Raw genomic sequence first — 24200 nt, 5'->3', positions numbered from 1 at the left:
AAACATTGTTAAAAGGTATGAACAAAACCTCCTTCAATCTGAAATAAATACAATTTATAAAAAATAGTTGCAAACACCTTTATACATTCACTATACAAAAGAAAGAGTGCAATAGAGAAAAATGAGCTGAAATAAGTACATTGAGATACACTTGAGAAGTGTTGCTGTTAGTTCAAACAGTCTTATAGATTTTTTATTCCATTTTTTTGTGGTTTTTTTAATGTTGTTTTATGACTGCTGGGGAAATAAGTAGTGCAATGTTGGAGTTGTTTACGCAGCACACCGATCAGCAATATTCTCTGTGCTAGACTAGAAATCTATAGATGGAGTCTATTCTTCTGTGTCATGTTCTAGCCCCAGCAGTTCTTTTTGCATGCTATATATGGATTCCCTTGACGGCTTGTTTTATACTTTCCAAGAGGGCTTTGCATTCGGGGGAGTATTCCCGTTCCATATTGCTGTACATTTCTGTGAGTGTATTTACATATGCTTCAAAGTTATGTTCACCGATTGGTTCCTAAAAGGGAAGAAAACCAAAGGTGAGATAGCTCATGGTATACTATGGAATACAAGTTATACTATAGTATGCGTAAAATATCACCATACTTTATATGTGACTTTTTTTTTAGTTTACTTTACAATATACACATTATCTTATAAAATGCTGCCTTTAAAAATTTTAAATATATTTTTTACTTTATAATATCATGATGATCAGATGCCTGTGGCTATATACAGTATATATATATATATATATATATATATATATATATATATATATATATATATATATATATACACAGTCCAATCATATTAATGTGACCACCGCCTACTTTTGACATCAACGTTAAATAACCAATCGCAGAAGGCACGTGTCATTAGCCATCTGGGTGCACTCATCATTGTGGAAGGCACGATGGATCAACACAAGCATGCATCTATCCTTGCGGACCATGTTCACCCCTACATGTGAATTGTTTTTCCACAGGATGATGGCATCTACCAGCAGGACAATGCGACGCGTCATAAAGCAATGTGGCATTGCGTGCGTGGTTCGAAGAGCACCAGGATGAGTTTACCGTACTCCCTTGGCCACCAAACTCCCCAGACTTGAACCCAATCGAGAATCTGTAGGACCCCCTCAATCGGATTGTTCGCGCCATGGATGCTCAACCACATAACCTAGCAGCTGGCCACAGCACTGAAGTCGGCATGGCTCAACATCCCAGTGAACATCATCACAACATCCCCTCTCTTCCTGCACGCCTTGCAGCGGTCTGCTCTGCCAAAGGTGGTTATTCTGGATTTTGACAGGTGGTCACATTAATGTGACTGGACTGTGTGTAAATATATATATATATATGTACTACATTTCCTAGACCATAAAATAGGGAGGTCCTCAATATGCCATTTTAGGATTTTTCTTCTTACTCTTACTGAGGACGGAATAAATGACGTGATTCCTATCTCAATAGGTTCATATACACTAGGCCTAATTGACTAATTATGCGTAATTATTAATCAATGTGTCTTTCTTCTATCTCAATAGGGAAATAATCATTTGTGTGTTGCCAAAGGGATGATCTGGAAATACTGTATATACATATATATAGTACAGAAGAAATGCTACATTTGACATAATAAAATATAGTATAGTATCATTCAGGTAAAATAATTAGTTTATACCACACTGTATATAATCTTTATAGCACTATTTGTATAGGGGCCAAAATCTTCCAGTTAAAGGAAATGTATCACCAATTATGTTTTTATCTGTATGCCATTACAGGGCTGCCATTTTTCTCTAAAACTACAAAGGGGACACAGCCTGCAACATGGTGGTGACAGATGAATATGCATGGAGCAGGTAATAGATATTTCTATACATGTATGGCCCCGGACAGGAAGAATTTTAGTATGATAAACTTGTAGTTTACTAAGGGCAGGTTCACATCTTAGGTTTCCGTCTTCTGCCGACAGGAGACGGAAACCCGGCAGACAGTGTGCGCCCGTGAGCACCTGTGAGCGTTTTGTGGTCTCCAAGGCGAAACCAGGACACAAAGTCCTGCATGTCCAACTTTATGTCCAGTTAAAAAAAATGGTTTTGCTGCGGAGACCACAAAACGCTCACAGATGGACACTTTACAAACCCATTCTAATGAATGGATTTGAAAAGTGACTGCTGGTTTCCGTCTCCTGTCCAGTTTCTCGGGCAGAAGACAGAAACCTAAAAGTGGAGACCGGGGCGCAGGTGTGAACCTGCCCTAAACAGTATGATAAATAGCCCAAAGGTTTAGCTTTCTTATATTCGCATATCACTACCATATTACCTGCTCAGTAATGTCTATCCAGATTCATGGTGACATAGCCATCCTTGGTAATATTTAAGTTGAACCCACAATTCATATACCGTACATTCCTATTCCTATACATTTTCTCATGCTTACCCAATGATACAGAAACAAATCTATCTTCTTTACTCATTTGATGCCTACCCATATTTACAAAGTTCTTTATACATTTTCTAGACAGTAAGAAATAATAAGGTTGACAAGTCAATATGGTCAGAAAGGGGGGGGGGTTAAATGGGTGGAGGTTGGCAATGCTCGGTAGATTCTTAGTATATGGAGCGCTCTCTAGTAGATGCAGTTTAATTTATAGTCCTCAACATGGGAATTTATATGGTCTTACCATTTGAGGAAGCTGGATATCGGCAAGACTTGAAATAAGGGCTTGGCTTAGACCAGCCAACTCTTTCAAAAGACTTTCATTGTTCTGCTCTATGAGTTTGTTCTCCTCCTCTATTGTTTTCAGATTTGTCTCCATTGAAGAGATCTAAATCAGAAAATTGTATTGGTTACAAGGAAACTTGGTGATTATAGTTGGAATGTGGAAAAGAAAACTATATGCATTCTAAAAGAATATTAAGTAGCCCTTTACTGTGAATATATTATTAATGCAGAACTGGAGAATATATGGGTTGGGGCATGAAGGTACCCATGCACATAAGAGGAAAGTTGGCCAACCCTGATGGTTTTAACTGGAGTAACCAACTACTGTGAATCTGGGGGGCACCCACTTGAAGAACAAGAGCTAGTTTACAACTTACCACGGGCCATATCTTTTCAGTCATTGGTCGTATTGGTCGTATTTAAAAGTACGGTAATAAAAAAAATACCTAATTGATCAAATGATATCTGTCTCCTATTATACCTATATGGAATAGGCCAGTGTTTCTCTAAGTACAATTAAGATTATGAAAGTTTTTTCTGCAATGTGTGGATGGGATTCGCAGCGTTGAATTGGCTTGGATTAATATGATTATTGGGTTACTATTTTTCAGGACTCCAGATCATAATATGGCTTGCATTGTTACATAAAGGCAATACTTAAAGAGTTCTTCCAATTATAAAAATTTAATAGTTGAATATAAGAAATTTTGTAGTATCCTTTTGTAGTATTTGTAGTTTCCTTTTCCACTTATTAGGCTGAGTTACTTTTTACATAGAAGCCTATGGAGAAAGAAGGGTGGAGAAGGTTGGTGGAAAATACACTAAATGAATGAAGCTCATTTGACCACTTCAGCCAATTACTAGCCTCAGCGTCTACATGTTGGGTACTTGTGATGTCACTGCAAATACATCATCAGTACCTAGCATTCGTTTGCTGAGCCCAGTGATTGGCCAAATCGTTCACCTGAGTTCTTCAATTCTGGCCCCGACTTTGTCAGCATCAAAAAGAATGGGGGACATACCATCATTTTGCCATTAAACAGATAAATAGTTTCATCAGATGTTTTCCAAAGATTGTAACTTCTCATCTATCCAAGATACAGATGATAAATGCCTGATCTCTGTGAGATTGACAACTATCCCCTGCAGTCCCATATAATTTGAATGGAGCTGCATGCTTGTGCTTGACTGCATTCAAATGGTGAAACCCTATTTTTAGGATTGCTGGGAGTCCAAACAGTTGGACCCTCACTAATTAAACAGCTATCATCAATTCTGTAGATAAATGATAAGTTACAATCATAGGAAAACTTTAGGCTAAGGCCCCATGTAGAGAATCACTGCAAAAAAAAAAAAGCTGTGGAAAAACTGCAGCAGAAACAGCGTTTTCCTTTACGGACTTTCTGCCCCTTTTAAAAGCTATATGGAAAAATACTATCAATTGCAAAGTTATAATTGACATGCTGCAATTTTCAAAAAAGCAGCTTTTTTTGCTTTTGATTATTTTCTGCAATATGTGGATGGGATTAGCCAAAGTGGAGCTCCAGCCTTAAGAATTTCTAACAGTGGAATTTTATCTTTCCATGTGACATTCTTATAAATATGACATTTCTTATATGGTTTTCCAAATGCAATATAACAACAACAAAGTGTATACATTCTAAAAGGGAGTCTATCACTGTCCCACCTACTTTAACCCCTTAGCGACCCTTGACGTAACTGTACGTCATGGGTCGCATGGGGATGTATGGAGCGAGCTCACACGCTGAGCTCGCTCCATACACGGCAGATGCCGGCTGTATAATACAGCCAGGACCTGCCAATAACAGCAGCGGTCGGTGCCCGAGCTGATCGCTGCTGTTAACCCTTTACACACTGCGGTCAAACGTGACCGCAGCGTGTAAACAGCGCAGGCGGCATGGGCGCCGCCATGTTTCGCCGATCGCCGCCCTCCTGAACGTCACATGAGGGCGGTGATCGGTTGCTATGACAGCCGGAAGCCTATTGAAGGCTTCCAGGCTTGTCTCTGCACTAGATCTATTAGACGATGCCAGAGACATCGTCTAATAGAAGTGCTGCGATTCTGCTATTCACTGCAGTACTGTAGTATTGCAGTGAATAGTATGAGCGATCAGACCCCCTAGGTTTCAAGGTACCTAAGGGGTCTGATCATAAATGTAACAGAAGAAAAAAAAAAGTTTTTAAAAGTATTAAAAAAATAAAAAAAATATAAAAGTTCAAATCACCCCCCTTTCCCTAGATTAGCTATAAAAGTAATTAAAGAACATTAAACATAAACATATTAGGTATCCCCGCGCTCCAAAATGCCCGAACTATTAGAATATTAAAACATTTATCCCGTACTGCGAACGGCGTAGCGGCAAAAAAAATAAAAACCGCCAAAAAGCGTTTTTTTTCCAAACTTTGCCTCCTATAAAAAATTGAATAAAAAGTGATCAAACCATCAGATCTTTCCTCAAATGGTATCAATAGAAACGTCATCTTGTCCCGCATAAAAAGACACCACAACCAGCTCCATACATGGAAATATGAAAAAGTTACAGGTGTTAGAACATGATGACACAAATTTTTTTTTCTATTTTGCAAAGTTTATCATTTTTTTAAAAGTATCAAAACATTTCAAATACTATATAAATTTGGTATCACCGCGTTCGTACTGACACGTAGAACACAGGTAACATGTCATTTGTACCAAACAGTGAACGCTGTAAAAATTAAACCCATAAGAAAATGGCGCAAATGCATTTTTTCTCCAATTGCACCTCATTCTGAATTTTTTTCCAGCTTCCCAGTACATTGCACAGCATATTGAATGATGCCATTACAAAGTACAATTTGTTCCGCAAACAATAAGCCATCATGTGACTCTGTGAACTGAAAAATGAAAAAGTTATGGCTCTTGAAATGTGAGGAAGGAAAAACGAAAATGCGAAACCAAAAAATGGCCGGGTCCTTAAGGGGTTAAACTGCTCCCGTAATGCTGTAGATGCTGTTAGCAGAATAAAAACAATACCTTTCTTATGTTTCAGAGCCCCAGGGATATAGGGAAAAAGCAATTTTATTCTTTATTCAAATGAGGATCCTGAAGCACAGGGGAAGAATTCTTCTATAAATGAGCACTGCTGCATCATCACTAAACACGGTCATCTTGCATTCAGCTCGTCCCCCTGAGCAGTGTGAGTTGATCCTGTGTGAGTTGATCCACCCACTGCCCAGGGGGATGAGCTGAATGCAAGATGGGCATGTTTAGTAATGATGCAGCAGTGCTCAGTAATAGAAGAAAATTCTCCTTGTGCTTCAAGATCCTTATTTGAATAAAGAATAAAAGTGCTTTTTCTATGCATCCCTGGGGCTCTGAAACATAAGAAAGGTATGGGTTTTATTCTGTTACCAGCATCTAAAGCAATATGGGAGCAGTTTAAAGTGGCTGGGGGCAATGCTAGACTACCTTTGAATTGTCTCCATTTACTTTACTTTGCAGGGTCGCAACCATGGAACACATGAACAGGTTTGATTCACCACTATATTGTGTCATATATGTTTTGATATTACATTCTGCATGCAAGTATGAAAGTGAAGGCAAACTTATTCCTTGGGCATATAAAACTGTATGTCTACATAGATGCATATCTGCCGTTGACTCTAATTGTGAAAAAAACCATATGCCATGTATATCATATTTTTTAACAGGTCGGGGAATCCATTTCTACTGAAAACTCTTTTAGCCTAAAAGTGTCAATTGTTAACTTTATAACCATTATAGATGTATGTCCTGAAAGTCTGGAGACTTTACTGATCCTAATTGGTTTAATTTAACTAGAACTGTATTTGGGAGGAATATCACTTTTTTTGTAAATTATCCATTGCATGCTATGTATTGGAACCCAGTGGCAAAATGGGACCAAGATTTTGGGAAATTTGCAATTCTGAAATCTCTCCTCTATCTGTGCTGAGATGTGAAGTCCTATAAGTGATTGCCATACTGTCCTCTCTGACTGCTTACAGAGATAGTGGTCAATTTCTGCTAGGACCACTTCACTGACTTATTAGTCTAGAAAGAACAGAGATTTTAATGGATAAATGATAGGCTATTCTGAATCTGTTTTCCACAAAATGATATATCAATCTGCTTTATAACATTCTGTCTACCGAATAAACTGCATTTTCCATGTGATACGTTCCCTTTAAGGACGTGGCCTGCTTTGGTTTTTCAGGACACACAGAGGTTTAATTTTTCATGCCACAATTTATTAATGTCCAGTTGACAAAACCATATGATGGCTTGTATTTTTTATGGAACAATGGCAATATTCTTTGGTATATATTATTTATGAAAAACTTTTATTTTTCAGGTTTGGATAAAAACATATATTTTGCTAATTCTGTTCTTTTTATATCACATGCTAAGTTTATCCTACATTATGGTTGTGGTAATACCAAATATTCTATATATGTGACAGGCAAATTGTCAAATTCTAGAAAATACCTAGCACAATTTAGGAAAAGTATGACATATGGTAATTTTACAATTATCTGAAAATCTTACATTGCATCAATTTGTTATTTTACATGTTGCCTGTAACATATTAAATAAGGACTCGTTCACATCTGCGCCCGTACTCCGTTCTGCAGGTTTCTGTTTCCTGCACAAAACAGGGGCAGGAGATGGAAACCTGTCAGCATGTTTCAAACCCATTCATTTGAATGGGTTTGAAAAGTGTCCAGTCGTGTGCGCCGGTGAGCGTTTTATGCGCCTCGCGGCGAAACCGTTTTTTTAAAACCGGACATAGAGTCGGACATGCAGTACTCTGTGTCCGGTTTTAAAAAAAACGGTTTCGCCACGGAGCTCATAAAATGCTTACCGGCACTCACGGCCGGATTCTGCATGACAGGTTTCCGTCTTCTGCATGCAGAAGACGGAAACCTGAAAACGGAGTTCAGGCACTGGTGTGAACCCAGCGTCATCTGTACAATATTTTTTACAAGGTATTGTGATTAGGTATATAACATTTACTGCTGACAGGTTCCCTGCAATAAACATTTTTTTACCCTAACAGACATACTGTACTCTAATCCTAGAACACAACCCCTAGCCCTAAGGCTGGCCATATACATTAGAATAATCTCAGCATCAGCATTAACAACTAAACTACCTGATCACTGTTGCCTTTTATATTCTGAATAGTTTAAGTTCCACAGGTTGCAGTTTGTTAGGCTAAGTTCACACTGAGTTTTTTGGTCAGAATTTTGAGGCTGTATCCGCCTCAAAATCCTGACCAAAAAGACAGCTCCCATTGAAATCAATGGGAGCCGGTCAGGTGTTTTTTCCAGGAGCCGGTTTGTTCGAGATACTCATTCTTCAGGCAGTTTCGCCTCGCGATTTAGCCTGAAGACACTCTCTCCTGACTAGGCCCATTCATTGGGCCTAATCCGGAGCGGAGTGCACAACTGAATGCCGATGCAGTGCACCGGCATTCAGTCGCGGCCACCTGTTTTTTGTACTGGAACCTGAGGCGGCCTCTGCTTCAGGTTCCGGTCCAAAATACTCTGTGTGAACTTACCCTTAGTAAATCTGAAATTTCTTTTTTATTTAGATAAAGGATCAAGGATCCTATCTATACTGGTAGCTTATGTAAATTGAAGACTTTTCCTAAATATATTGCTTTAGAAATGCTGCTTTGTTTGCCTGCTATGTGAAATTATTCCTCTCATTGTTACACAGCGTTTACCACAACACCGGACCTGTGTGATAAGTAGGACAAGTGACGTCACTCACTACTCTCATTGTTATCTACAACTCAGGACAAGAAGTTTAGCTAATTTCAGTATGTAAACACACAGATAACACTGAGTCCACTCTCTACAAGCATCTGCATATTATCTGATCTGCATTTATATTAGATTTCTAGTAATTATATTAAGTATTGTGATACTTCATAGTGTCCTGTTCAGCAAGCTGGGAGGGGAAGAGAGGGCAGGGGGAATACAGGAACTGAGAAGAGGATACAGCAGGCAAAGCTTCTGAAACAAGGAGATGGGAAAACCCCTTTAATAGGAATGGGGTGTGTAATAGGTTTGGGGTATTATGATTAAAATGAGGAAATGTGTAAAAAAGCTAGGGTTAGAAAATGTGTATTAGTGTTAGGATTCAGCTTAGTAAAAGTGTACAGATTTATTGATTAGAATTAGAAATTTAAGTGTGTTACAAAAAACTGTGCTACATTATGTGCTTGAAAATGCTGTTAAAATTTAGACTGTTCTGATAAATAGAAAATTAAATGATGCTGTTCAGCTATTCTAAAGATATAAGCCCTTTTAGCATTGATGCAAACTACAATATACTAGCCAAGTGGATGGTAACTCTGCATGACATTCTGCGCAAAGAGACCCCAGCCAAGACACAGCATAATGTTACTGACCTTTTGGCTAGTATACCTCAATCTGCATCAACACTAAACGCCCTTATATCTTTGGAATTGCTGAATGGCTTTGGTTTAAAAGAAACTCTAAAATACTCAGGATGACAGCACTTATCAGATGTTTTGTGACTTTTCAGACCTAGTGACATGTGGGTGCATGTAGCTGTAATTTATATTATTAGCAACATTATGGAGTGGATTATTATTTTTTTGATGGGGGTATTAAAAAAATAAAATCTTTTTTTATAATATGTTTTTTAATGACATTTACTGTTCAGTATAATTTTTATTTATATTCTGAACATCAATACCATACAGCAGGGGTGCCCAATACGTCGATCGCGATCTACTGATAGATCGCAAAGAACGTATGGGTCGATCGCAGGATGCAGGGATCCCCGATGTCTGCTTGTTCACAGTGCAGGCTGAGAGTCATCTCCGGACACTGGCTGCCGCAGCCCCAGCCTGCAGTGTTCAGAGATAACTCTCAGCCTGGACTGTGAAGAAGCAGACAGTGGGGATCGCTGGGCAGCCACAGAACGCCGCTGTCTTGCTCTCGCGATCCGCCCGGCCCTGCCCACATGCTCGGCCCCGCCCACAGACACGCCTGCTTTGCCCACAAGCCTGCCCGGCCCCGCCCACATGCCCGCCCCCCGGCCCCGCCCTAGTAGATCTTTTGCCTTGGTAGCTAATAAAGTAGCTCACACGCTGAAAAATTGTGAGCACCCCTGCCATACAGTATGTGTTTTTTTTATTGAAATATATATCTTTTTAATATACTTTTTATAGTACTTTATTCTGTTTGCTTTTGGCTTAGTAAAGGGACTGAAGCTACAATGACTTGATGGCATATATAATGCTTAGAAGCACGTAGTATATTTTTGGGACACTATTAAAAAGTGCACATTTTAACAATATACATTATTATTAGAGATGAGCGAGTAGTGTTGGATAGAGTAGGTGTTCGATCGAATACTACGGTATTCGAAATACTCGTACTCGATCGAACACTACTAGCTGTTCGAAGTTTAAGGTTCGATGCAGAACCAGCGTTGATTGGCAGAATGCTATACATTCTGCCAATCAACGCTGGTTCTTCTCTTACCTTTAGAAGTCTTCTCCGTGCAGCATACCCGCGGCGTCTTCCGGCTGGAATTCACTCTGCCTAGGCATCCGGCCTAGGCAGAGCCAACTGCGCATGCGCGGGCATGCCCTCACATGCGCAGTCAGCTCTGCTCAGGCGTCGGGCCGGGCAGAGTGAATTCCAGCCGGAAGATGCTGCGGGGGCGCTGTGCCGGGAGAAGACTTCAAGGAGAATCCAGCCCGACCGTCACTCGTGGACTTGGTAAGTATAATGTTATCGAATTTTGCGTACCCCTGAAACGAGCATTTCCCCCCATAGACTATAATGGAGTTCGAAATCCGTTCGAACAGACGAACAGTGTGCGGCTGTTCGAATCGGATTTCGAACCTCAGACATTTTAGTGTTTGCTCATCTCTAATTATTATATCTTTTCTGATTAAACTGCAGTTTTCCGAGTTTATTTACACAGAATTACTTAAAAGTGTTTTCTAACCTGGGTTTGAAGTTTCATCATGTCAGCTTCTATCTTCAAATTTGATTCATTCAATTCTTTGATCTCTTCATCTAAATTCCTGATATCATCCCCATTTTCTATGCCTGCTGGTACATTAACATTATTAATATTTATTTTTCAAACATTTATTTCCAGTTTTCAAATATTACATTCTTAGTGTGATGAAAGCTGGATGTGTGTGAGCTGTTAAAAACTATCCATGTTTGCATGATGGGAGTCAGATATGAGGTCTAAGTAACGTTTTTAATGCAGCATGCTGAACAAAACATTGTTTCACAGTTTCAATACTGCTTTGGTGGTGAACGGTGAATATATAACCACCCACTATCCACTAGCTCCCCTCTACCTTAGGAAAGCTTTATAATATACATAGGCTTTAGCACAGTGATGGCGAAACTTTTAGAGACCAAACTTCAACCCAAAACCCACTGATTTATCACAAAGTGCCAACAATTTAACCTCAATAATGTGCGGATCCACAATTGCACACACAGACCTGCAAAATATGGTCATACGAATGGGGCTTTATAGAGCTTTCTGCTCCACTGTGACCCTCACACAGTACAATCTGCATCACAGTGGTCCCCTCATAGTACAATCAGCTCCATAGTGGCCCTCACACAGTATAATCTGCTGCACAGTGGTCCCCATAGAGTACAATTTGCTCCACGGTGGCCCTCACACAGTATAATCTGTTCCACGGATGGGTACCTGAAGAGAGGGCTCTGAGCGCCACCTCTGGCACACGTGCCATAGGTTCGTCATCACGACTTTAGCATGTTTCAGCACCCACTTGAACAGAGCAAAATGGGAAGAGAAAAATGTTTCGGGTCATGTGACTTCAGGGAGCATCCAGAAGTAGGCCCGAACCTGCCCGGAGCGTGGAAAGGTAAGTAACGTAGATTTTATGTTACTTTACCTCCCCTGGACCTCCGATCATTATACTCGGGGGTCTGAAAAGACTCACGAATATAATACTGATGTTTGTGGGGCCCGCGGCATCACTTACCGATCCCGGCCCCTGCCAGGATTGGTAAGTACCATATATACTTGAGTATAAGCCGAATTTTTCAGCACAGTTTTTGTGCTGAAAAAGTCCACCTCGGCTTATATTTGAGTCATTACGGTAATACCGTAGTTACACAGCCGGCATACAGACACCGGGGCGGGTGCCGGGCCGCAGCATCGCCACGCTCCTGGCAGAAGTACCGGGGCCTTCCAGCAGAAGTACCGTAAGTACTTCTGTAGTTTGAATTGAACAACATCACCATGCTCCTTCCTGGTGTCTGTATGCTGGGTCTGTAACTACGGTAGCTGTAGTCTGTAGTGGTCTGTAGCTATAATGGCGCCGCTCTGCTCTAGAGCGGCTGCCATTGCAATTGGCACCTCCACTGTAACACTTACAGTGGTACTGCTGAAAATTCTGAGTTAACGTGGAGATGCGCTCCGGGGGGAACCGCTGCGGCGCCATGCCCCTGGAGAGAGGAGGGAGCGGGCGCAACTGCTCTCTCAAATGCGGCCCTGAAGCACTGCGGGAGATCCCTGGCCACCGGAGCTGAAGGGGAATCTACCGTTGGCAGGAGCGCGGACCTGAAGGAAGACCTCGGCCGCCGGACCTGGAGGGGGAACTGCGGCCGGCCGCCGGCAGAAGCGCTGAGGGGAATTCCAGACAGCCGATTCTGCCGGGGATTCCCTTCAGCGCTTTTGCCGGTGGCCGGCCGCAGTTCCCCTTCAGGTCCAGCGGCCGAGGTCTTCCTTCAGGTCGACGCTCCTGCCGGTGGACGGGGATTCCCCTCAGCGCCTCTGTAAAGGCTTCCGGCTGCAGTGCTTGTCTTTTTGCATAGAGCAGCATGAAAAAGAAATGACGATTTTTGGAATGCATTGCAATTCATTAGCATTGTAATGCATTGCATTAGTGATCAGACCCCCTGGGGTTCAAGACCCCTAGGGGGTATAATAAATGCAAAAAAAAAAAAAAAAAAAAAAAAAAAAATTAAAGTAAAAAAAAGAAAGTATTAAAAATTCAAATCACCCCCCCCCCCTTTCCCTAGAACACATGTAAAACTAATACTGTGAAACACATACACGTTAGGTATGGCTGTGTCCGAAAACTCACGCTCTACAAATCTATAAAAATATTTTTCCTGTACAGTAAATGCTGTAGCTGGAAAAAAAAGTTGTCTAACTGCCCCTTCCCTGAGACTGGGTTTTTTCCCCCCACTTCAAATTCAGTCTGACTATAGCCAGGCTGAATATAGGGTATCTGCAGTGCTCCTATTCCGTTGGGAAGGGGTTAATAGGAGCACTGCAGATACCCTATATTCAGCTATGCTATAGTCAGACTGAATTCCAATTGGGGGAAAAAAAACCCAGTCTTCAAGCTCAGGGAAGGGGCTGACAGACAACCAAAACACCCCCTCCCTTTTCCCAGCACCCAGCAACTACTGCACCCAAAAACTCAGACCATTTTAATTTTTGAAATTTTCCAGTAGCTGCTACATTTCCCCCCTAGGCTTATACTCAAGTCAATAAGTTTTCCCAGTTTTTTGTGGTAAAATTAGGGACCTTGGCTTATGTTCGGGTCGGCTTATACTCGAGTATATATGGTAAATAGGGCCCGTTACCAGCTGGAGTAACTCCGCCTAGTAACGGACTATTAAGGAAAGAAAAAAATGGCAGTGGTAGCGGCTGTCGCCACGCCCTTAATGTCCCGGGTCCTGTGGCCTCTGCTACCCCAGTAGTTACACCACTGCTTTCACGTACTTGTCTGGCCACCTAATTCCCCAGACTTTAACACAATAGAGCATCTGTGGAACCATCTCGATCGCCATGCTCAATCTGTGAATTTTTCTCCTCGCACCCTCCAGCAAATGCGAGATGCCTTTCAGACACCATGGCTCCACATTTCTGAAACAAGCCACCATTACATTGCTGAGTCAGGTAGACTGGCTGGGATTATTTATTGGCTGGGAAATCATTTTGACAGCATAATGAGTATAGATACCCCAAATGTAATTTGGTAGTAACACAACAACAGCCTCATAATTGGAATAATTTTCTATACGTATTCATCAGCATGTTCATGCAAAGTCAGCCTAGCGGGCTGCAGCAAAAAAGTGCCGCAGGAAAAATGCACCATGGTTTTTCCACAGGTTAATTATGTGAACTTTCTGCTTCAATTATACTCATAGGGAAACCACCGGTGTTTCCATACATAAAATTGACATGGTCTGATTTCCAAAACCGCAGCAGTTTTCAAAATCGTATTGTGTTCGCTGTACCTATTTTTCCACAATGTGACTGCTGCGTTTTTTTCAGCAACATTTCAACCGTAGCCAAACTGATACTTTTATGCCACATGAGGTTCTGGTCTAAATTTATACAACCAGAGGTTTAACCTTTTCCCACCACGGCCATTTTGCATTTTATGTATTTCAATGGGCATTTTTTTTTACTCCTTGCTTTCCCAAAGCCATAACTTAATATTCTGTATGATGAACAGAATTGCAAAAAAATTCAGAATGTTGGGGATTTAGAAAAAAACTGCATGTGCTCCATTTTCTTATGGGTTTTGACGTTACCTATATTTTGCGGGCTGTTACAATAATGGCAATACCAAAGTTAGGGCCAGTTCACATGGAGTTAACGGGCGCGCATTCTGGCACGTATACACGTGTCAGAATGTGAGCACTCAAAACAGATCCCATTAATTTCAGTGGATCGTTACGGGTGTATAACACGCGTAATTTTGCCGCCGCAAAATTACACGCGCAAAAGTACGCGCGTTATACGCCGTAACGACCCATTGAAATGAATGGGATCTTCTTTGAGCGCTTACATTCTGACACGTGTATATGTGCCAGAATGGGAGCGCGTTAACTCCGTGTGAACTGGCCCTTATATAGTTTTTGTTGTAGTTTATAGAGATGAGGGAACACTAAAATGTTCGAGGTTCGAAATTCGATTCGAACAGCCGCTCACTGTTCAAGTGTTCGAACGGGTTTCGAACCCCATTATAGTCTATGGGGAACATATACTCGTTAAGGGGGAAACCCAAATCCGTGTCTGGAGGGTCACCAAGTCCACTATGACACCCCAGGAAATGATACCAACACCCTGGAATGACACTGGGACAGCAGGGGAAGCATGTCTGGGGGCATAAAAGTCACTTTATTTCATGGAAATCCCTGTCAGCTTGCGATTTTCGCAAGCTAACTTTTCCCCATAGAAATGCATTGGCCAGCGCTGATTGGCCAGTGTGCTGATTGCACACTCGGCTCTGCTACATCAGATGTGTAGTTGAGCAGAACTGGCTCAGCACTGCTAAGTCTCTGCATTCGCATAGGAATGCATTGGCCAGCCTTCGGCCAATCAGCGCTGGCTCTGCCGGAGGAGGCGGAGTCTAAGGTCGGACCTGAATGGAGACTGGTGTGGAGCGATCTTAGACTCCGCCTCCTCCAGCAGAGCCAGCGCTGATTGGTCGAATTCCGTACTCTGGCCAATCAGCGCTGGCCAATGCATTCTATTAGCCCGATGAAGTAGAGCTGAATGTGTGTGCTTAGCACACACATTCAGCTCTACTTCATCGGGCTAATATAATGCATTGGCCAATCAGCGCTGGCCAATGCATTCTATTAGCGTGAGCTGAGTTTGCACAGGCGTTCTAGTGCACCCTCGGCTCTGCTACATCAAATTGCTACATCTGATGTAGCAGAGCCGAGTGTGCACACTCGGCTCTGCTACATCTGATGCACACTCGGCTCTGCTACATCTGATGCAGCAGCAGAGCCGAGTGTGCATCAGATGTAGCAGAGCCGAGTGTGCATCAGATGTGTAGTTGAGCAGAACTGGCTCAGCACTGCTAAGTCTCTGCATTCGCATAGGAATGCATTGGCCAGCCTTCGGCCAATCAGCGCTGGCTCTGCCGGAGGAGGCGGAGTCTAAGGTCGGACCTGAATGGAGACTGGTGTGGAGCGATCTTAGACTCCGCCTCCTCCAGCAGAGCCAGCGCTGATTGGTTGAGTTCCGTACTCTGGCCAATCAGCGCTGTCCAATGCATTCCTATTGGAAAAAGTTTATGTCACAAAAATCACAATTACACACCCGATAGAGCCCCAAAAAGTTATTTTTAATAACATTCCTACCTAAATAAAGGTTATCCCTAGCTATCCCTGCCTGTACAGCTATCCCTGTCTCTTAGTCACAAAGTTCACATTCTCATATGACCCGGATTTGAAATCCACTATTCGTCTAAAATGGAGGTCATCTGATTTCGGCAGCCAATGACTTTTTCCGATTTTTTTCGATGCCTCCGGTGTCGTAGTTCCTGTCCCACCTCTCCTGCGCTGTTATTGGTGCAAAAAAAGTGCCAGGGAAGGTGGGAGGGGAATCGAATTTTTTTGGAGTTTGCCACGTGATGTTCGATTCGAATCGAACACATCGAACAGCCTGATATCCGATCGAGCATGTGTTCGATAGAACACTGTTCGCTCATCTCTAGTAGTTTAACATCTCAATAAAATCCAAATCTTTGAAATAACCTTTGCCATATTCTGACACTGTAACTTTTTGATATTGTTGTATATGGGGTTGCATAAGGTGCTTTTTTGTGGGGCCAGTTGACTATATATTTATATCATTTTGAGGAATGTCTGATGTTTTGATCACTTTTAAAAAAAAATAAATTTGGAGGTGAAAAAATGTGATTCTTTAATTTAGATTTTTTTTTCCTGCTACTGTGTGCACTGTATGGGAATATTTTTACCTGTTCATAGTTTGAGTGTTTTCAGACACAGGGATACCTAATGTATTTGGTTTTGTTTATTCTTATTTGGGCTCTAGAGAAAGGGGGGGTGATTTCTGATGTTTTTTTTATTGTTCTCTATTTTTTAAACTTGAACCCTCAGGGATCTGATCTACTACATTATACTGCAATATTAATTTATTGTAGTCTATCGAGCCCTCCCTTCACTTCTCCCTTTTTAACTTCCCTTACAGGCTATCTGGGTATGTTTGTTTTGTTTTTTTTAAAGAACCAGACATACCCTTTACGGATCACTGGGGTTCGCCCTGACATGAAGCACAGTGGCCATAAATCCTGGCACTATAATTAGGGTGGGTTGCGAGTAAACCATTGAGTTGTGTTGTATTGAAGACACTGTTATGAAGGTAGCAAAAAGACATGGCTATCTTATATGTTTAGCTCTACATAGTCTAGCTAGATACTGAAGGACCCAGTGCTGGGAAAAATAAACAATGTCACCCCCTCCCCACATATGCAGATGATAAAAAATGAATACTAAAGAGTCCTGATGATTTTCTTTTATGCTTCTATGAAGCTAATACTTTAAAGCATTTTGCTATAGTGCTAGATCTCCTGCGTATGTCAGAGCCTTCACTTAATAAAATCATCAATAAGAAATTCAGTTATAGCGCTTTAGTTTCAGCTCAGCAAAACATTTTCATATATCAAAGGGAAGGATTTTGCTAAGTGTAATGTCTTTTGTATATACAGCGTGTCCTTACCTCCACTTGTCTTTATTTTTACACTCATTAGTTCCTCTGATGTTTTCCCTTTCTTTATGGCTTGTGCATTTAAAGGGCACCCAGATAAACTGTAAAATACAAAGCGGAGACATTATAATGTTATGGAGACAGTGCAGCTCACATAACAATGCAACACATCATTTACTAGAACTCCCCTATTTGTATCTGTCTTGTAGAATGTCAAAAGAGAGCAACTGAAGAACGGTGACCCTATAACTCATCACTAGAAGAAATGGACCCTGACTCTTTATTAAGCAGCATGGCTTTTTAGTTCAAGGACCCCCTTTAGAATGGGCTGTGGGTGAATCTGGTGTTGTTGTTTTTTGCCATTCTTCCAATAATGACAAAGATTGCATGACAGATGCACATTGTAATTTATATTTTATTTCTATATGGCCAAAGTTTTTAAATTGTCATGGCCACAAGATGTGCAAAATGTTCAAACTTACCTGTCAGTCAGCAAAAGGGTTAAATAGATAGCTATGAAAAAGGGACTTTATTATACACGGAATAAAATAAAAATAATACACCAGACAGGAGTTGTTGGAATAGAATGAAACTTTCTATGTGTGAATGAATTGATGTAGGATTTAGCTGTCCGCTTGAAAAATCAGACATCTTTGCAAACGGACAGTCAAGGACACTACATGATGTCCCATTTAAAATAATGCAAAATGTAACGGACACAGCGAGTGTCCGTTGCTAATGTCCGTGCAAGATTTTGTGCCGACATTAGCATCAGACACTAGCTGTCGGACACCGACGCTACTGTGAACGCCCCCTTAGAGTGAAAGGATAATACAGATGAAAGGAGGCTCTAGCACCCTGTTGGGCCACTGCTAGCCTGGATATAACATTAGATACAGTTGGGTATGGAGGTATACAGGTTCTGTATGGTATCCTGTGGCCACAAATGTTGCAGCTACCTGTAGATCCTACATAGTCATAGGTAGCTTAAGTCGGCATCCCAGCTGATCCCATAAATGTCAGCAGATCAAACAATCCTCTAGCACTGGGTTCAGTCTGTCGTTCGGATCTGAAAGATGGAGACCGTGTCCGCTTAAAAAGTGGTTTCCGATTATAGACTAGAATGGGGTCCGTCCAGTTCCAGCTGGTTTTATACTGAAACCGGTGAGAGAAAAGTCCTCCTTGCAGGGCTTTTCTTTATGCCAATTTTAAGCGGAATCTGCGGCCGTCTAAGGGCTCATTCACATCTGCGCCTGGTCTCCGTTCTGCAGGTTTCCATTTCCTGCACAAAACAGAGGCAGGATACGGAAGCCTGCAGGAGTCTTTCTCACCCATTCATTTGAATGGGTTTGAAAGCTGTCCGGCCGTGAGCGGCAGTGAACGTTTTATGCTCTCCGCCGCGAAACCGTTTTTTTAATCTGGACAGAGTCGGACATGCAGTACTCTGTGTCCAGATTAAAAAAAACGGTTTCACGGCCAGACCGGTCTATGGTTTCTGTCTTCTTGCATGCAGAAGACGGAAACCAAAGAATGGAGTGCCAAACGCAGGTGTGAACCTAGTGTAAGCTGTCTAGAGCATGTTCACCATGTGCATGCCCTCATGTAATAGCTAGGCCTTGAAGGTGGGCAATAACAGTCCTGCTTCTCTCAGTCCTATGATGTGCTCTCTCTCAGTCTGTCTATTGGGTCTCAGCTACTGTGTATGAGAAAATAAGAAATACATCTTAATACATTCATATATAGTGTCCTAGCTGTTCATTTTCTAGATAAATATATGTTGATAAGTGCAGGTCAGGCTGACTCATTTATTACTATACTATACAACTGGACACTGACAGCTTACCTCTGTGACTGCCAATATTCAGGCTTTTATCTACTTATTATCTTTATTTCCTTCGCATGAATATCCTGACCATGCCTATGCACCCATACTAGCTGTACCCTGCTAGCCCTGTTTTCGGATTAAACCATCATTCTTTTACCTACAGTTTAATTCAAATAAAAATATGCCAGGATTGTGATCTGGGGATTTCCTGCATCGATACCCAACAATGACCTATATCAAGACACAAAATTAATTACATTTCTCCCCAATCTAACGTAAGCTAAATCTGATAGTGACACCGAAATGCTATCTGTCCTCAGTTTAAGAGCAAATGGCTGAACTGTTAAAACTTGCAGCACTGACATAATTTCTTGCGTTCAGTTTATTAACATGTGCCTCATTTTAGTAGCGTTATCCAGGAATATGATATTGATTTCTGTGGCCTCTCCATTACTCACCAAGCACAGTGTTAGGGTCCATTCAAATGGAGGAAAATGGTGAGGAATTTGGTGTGGAATTTTAGCGCTGAAAAACACCCAATTGAAGTCAATGGGAGGCTTTTTTTTCAGCGTTCAAATTCCTCACCATTTTCCTCCGTATCAATGGACCCTTATGCATGGTACAATGCTTGCTATTACCGCTCAGCCCCATTTATTGGAATGTGACTGAGCTTTACCATAGCATTGTGAGCACTGGTTGTGTTGTCACTACCTGAGAAGAGAGATTGGAGCTCAATATCATAGTCCCAAAAAACCCTTAGGGGTAGTTCACACAGGGCCAAAGGGGCGGATTTTGACAGCGGAATCCATGTCATAATCCGCCCCTTTACAATGGTGGTCTATGGAGACCACTAGTGTTCTTTTTTCCACTATCGGCAACTGCCGATAGTGGAAAAAAAAAGAAGTGAGCTGCCCTTTCTTCAGGCGTATTCTGCGGCTTGTTGAGCCACGGTTTCCGCCTGGCAGCTGCAACCTCCGGCGTCGGCCCATTCATTTGAGCCGACTCCAGGGTGGGGGAAGCTGCGACCGTGACATTGTGGCAGGCGGGTTTTGTCCATATTTTGACTTGGCTCCCAGAGTCAAAATATGGTCAAAATCCGCCCCACTGCCCCCCCCCCCCCCCGTATGAACGAGCCCTTAATTAGCTTTTTTGCTCTTGTTCTGAATCAGCAAAGAATGTAGCAGTGACTTTAAGATCTTCCCAAACCTTGCAGTTAGTAAGTGAGAACAGAAAAAACAAATGTATCTAAAAGATCATGCCACATGCCTAAGGAATATGTATTGATATGTTTTGTTCAGTGATGGAATTTTTTTTAATACTTAATACAACCCAGTTGAAAACAACTGATTTTTAATAGGGTTTTATAAAGATAATTTGTAGATTATCCTGTGGTCTAAAGGATCAAAAACTAGTTTTGGCATGGCTTCACACATACAGTATCAGATCTGTGAACCAATGTAGAACGTATGCAAAGTACCTTCTGTGCGTGACAAAAACATTATTGACATGGCCAAGTCCATTGCAGCCTGGAAGTGGGCAGTGTGGCAGCTCCTGCTTATTTTGCTTCCATGACAACGATGAGCCATTTAATGTACTCTCCTTTTGCCTTTTTGCAGCCAGAGGACAGCCAGAAGCACTCCGATGAGATGTGTATTTTCCTGATATGTGGCCTTGGCCATCACAGCCTACAACAGGACATCTGTGCAAAAAACAATCATGATATTATTATTACTACATGGCTGCTCAAATAATAGTATTTGCTTTCCTATTCTATTATTCATGGCTGTATTTAGGTAGTGTACCCGGCCATTCCTGGGCATGCTTTTTGACCTGCTATTACTTTATTGTATAATGGATGCTTCATGATAGCCAAGTCATGGCTGATGACCTGAACGCATTTAGTCGCACTAGACTATGACTTTCTGTGCATGGCAACTAGAGAAAAATGGAAAATTACAGATACAGGACTTTAGTAGGTTTAAAAAAAATGCTAAACCAAGAAGACTAAAGGGATTTATGTAAATCTATTACTTAAAAAGAAAGTTCTATGGCACTCTATTAAATGTTTTTTAAAATCAGTCAATTTCCAAAATACTAGTTTGCTGTCTGTGAATGAGAACACTATTGTTCATATACAGACAGCAAATCTGTACATACCTAGTCCTGCTGTGACGTGGACACAATTGTATCTGGTCTGAAGTTGACAATATTCAGCCTAAACTCCAGTACAATGTATTTAGCAACTAGCCTACATGCTGACATTTTTTCTTCCTTGTTTGACAGTGGGGTGGGGCTTAGTAGAAAAGAGCCATGGGTTATTGGTGATTAGATCCATGTGCCACCGCAACCCCATTCATTTAGACCAGTGAGCACTGGCCACAACATGGATACAAGCAGGACCTTTACTGAGTTTTGCTCCTGGCTCATAAACCAGGCCGTGAAAATATGCAGTCAGTGTGCTAGCCATGAAAAACACAAGCGTACTGACTGTGCACACAGTCATGTGTATGAGGCCTTAGACCAGATGGCATTTTTACGGTGTCTAGTCGAAGGTAAAAGGGTTAGCCACCATTCTAATATAGATGGTCTATCCTTAGGTTGGTCCATTAATTTTAGATCTGTAGGGGTCCAACCACTGGGACAATGACAGATAAACTGTTCCTAGAGAGCGCATTTTTCAGTAATGTACAGTAATCATGAAGGGAACTCTGCTGTTCATTCGCCATACAGCCATAGACTTCAATGGGATAGTTCTACTTTACCTAAACTCCTCTAAACAGTGAAGGCGTTTTCTATGGATAGGACTTTAGTATTAGAAAAGTGGATAACCCCTTTAATTTCATAAATGAATAATGCAGATACATTTTGTAATATATTTTAGTAAAGAAAAATGCTTCTTTCTGCTATTATTTCCCCTCCACCTTCCCTGACTGTATCTGAATATGTACAGTCCTATGAAAAAGTTTGGGCACCCCTATTAATCTTAATCATTTTTAGTTCTAAATATTTTGGTGTTTGCAACAGCCATTTCAGTTTGATATATCTAATAACTGACGGACACAGTAATATTTCAGGATTGAAATGAGGTTTATTGTACTAACAGAAAATGCGCAATATGCATTAAACCAAAATTTGACCGGTGCAAAAATATGGGCACCTCAACAGAAAAGTGACATTAATATTTAGTACATCCTCCTTTTGCAAAGATAACAGCCTCTAGTCGCTTCCTGTAGCTTTTAATCAGTTCCTGGATCCTGGATGAAGGTATTTTGGACCATTTCTTTCTACAAAACAAGTCAAGTTCAGTTAAGTTTGATGGTCGCCGAACATGGACAGCCCGCTCTCAAATGATCTGAAAACAAAGATTGTTCAACATAGTTGTTCAGGGGAAGGATACAAAACGTTGTCTCAGAGATTTAACCTGTCAGTTTCCACTGTGAGGAACATAGTAAGGAAATGGAAGACCACAGGGACAGTTCTTGTTAAGCCCAGAAGTGGCAGGCCAAGAAAAATATCAGAAAGGCAGAGAAGAAGAATGGTGAGAACAGTCAAGGACAATCCACAGACCACCTCCAAAGAGCTGCAGCATCATCTTGCTGCAGATGGTGTCACTATGCATTGGTCAACTATACAGCGCACTTTGCACAAATAGAAGCTGTATGGGAGAGTGATGAGAAAGAAGCCGTTTCTGCACCTACGCCACAAATAGAGTTGCCTGAGGTATGAAAAAGCACATTTGGACAAGGCAGCTTCATTTTGGAAACAAAAATTGAGTTGTTTGGTTATAAAAAAAAGGCGTTATGCATGGCGTCCAAAAAGAAACAGCATTCCAAGAAAAACACATGCTACCAACTGTAAAATTTGGTGGAGGTTCCATCATGCTTTGGGGCTGTGTGGCCAATGCCGGCATCAGGAATCTTGTTAAAGTTGAGGGTCGCATGGATTCCACTCAGTATCAGCAGATTCTTGAGAATAATGTTCAAGAATCAGTGACGAAGTTGAAGTTACGCCGGGGATGGATATTTCAGCAAGACAATGATCCAAAACACCGCTCCAAATCCTCAGGCATTCATGCAGAGGAACAATTACAATGTTCTGGAATGGCCATCCCAGTCCCCAGACCTGAATATCATTGAACATCTGTGGGATGATTTGAAGCGGGCTGTCCATGCTCGGCGACCATCAAACTTAACTGAACTTGAATTGTTTGTCCAAAATACCTTTATCCAGGATCCAGGAACTGATTAAAAGCTACAGGAAGCGACTAGAGGCTGTTATCTTTGCAAAAGGAGGATGTACTAAATATTAATGTCACTTTTCTGTTGAGGTGCCCATACTTTTGCACCGGTCAAATTTTGGTTTAATGCATATTGCGCATTTTCTGTTAGTACAATAAACCTCATTTCAATCCTGAAATATTACTGTGTCCATCAGCTATTAGATATATCAAACTGAAATGGCTGTTGCAAATACCAAAATATTTAGAACTAAAAATGATTAAGATTAATAGGGGTGCCCAAACTTTTTCATAGGACTGTATATGCTCAGAGATGGCCTATTACATAATCTGTCCACTCTTTCTGCTCCCATCGATATAGACTTCATTAGCAGTGAGCTTATCTCTGTGATGGGCAGCTTGGTGGCTCAGTAGTTAGCACTGATAACTGGACTGCGGGGGGACTGTGAACCGTCTTAGACAGACAGTGGTCACTGCAGAAGGGGAAGGGAAAAAATGAGAAATAAAGCATTTTACTTAAGTAATATTTATTGCACAGCTTAATACTATTAACTGCACTATAGATATGTCAGAAAAAAAAGTTTTAAAATCTTAACTACACTTTATATATATGGTATTTGAAGGAGTTTTCCAGGATAAGTCATTCATATTAAATCAATGGGGTCTGACTCTTCACACCCCCACTGATCAGCTGTTGTCTGTAGAGAATGGAGAAGGAAGCAGAGAGCTCAGTTCTTTGTTTAGTGGATAGACCAGGTCACTGCTAATCACATGAATAGGAGTTAGGGCCCATGCACCTGTGCTAGGTCAGTGTGCGTTCCTGTTTTTCCCTGGTAGCACATTGGCCCATTCACA

At 41.4% G+C, this 24200-nt stretch overlaps 1 protein-coding gene across 8 annotated transcripts in view; it reads right to left on the bottom strand.

Annotated features, from left to right (window-relative positions):
- Positions 1 to 220: 220 nt before the first annotated feature.
- The window catches only part of ST18 (ST18 C2H2C-type zinc finger transcription factor), a 188767-nt gene continuing 164787 nt past the window's right edge, over positions 221 to 24200 (bottom strand). For 5 of the 8 annotated variants that reach the window (XM_075270504.1, XM_075270506.1, XM_075270508.1 and 2 more), the window contains 5 exons: positions 20586 to 20807; positions 17296 to 17384; positions 10750 to 10856; positions 2692 to 2835; positions 221 to 517 (listed from right to left, as the gene is read on the bottom strand). In XM_075270504.1, the coding sequence (XP_075126605.1) occupies positions 377 to 517; positions 2692 to 2835; positions 10750 to 10856; positions 17296 to 17384; positions 20586 to 20807 (703 nt within the window). In that variant the 3' untranslated portion in view covers positions 221 to 376. The remainder of the gene's footprint in view (positions 518 to 2691; positions 2836 to 10749; positions 10857 to 17295; positions 17385 to 20585; positions 20808 to 24200) is intronic. The other 3 variants (XM_075270505.1, XM_075270510.1, XR_012715443.1) reach the window with 3 other exon arrangements.

Source organism: Leptodactylus fuscus, chromosome 4 (assembly GCF_031893055.1).
Source record: "Leptodactylus fuscus isolate aLepFus1 chromosome 4, aLepFus1.hap2, whole genome shotgun sequence".
NCBI lineage: Eukaryota > Metazoa > Chordata > Amphibia > Anura > Leptodactylidae > Leptodactylus > Leptodactylus fuscus.
Note: the sequence above shows the minus strand (reverse complement) of the source record. Positions and strands in the feature narration are given on the sequence as shown.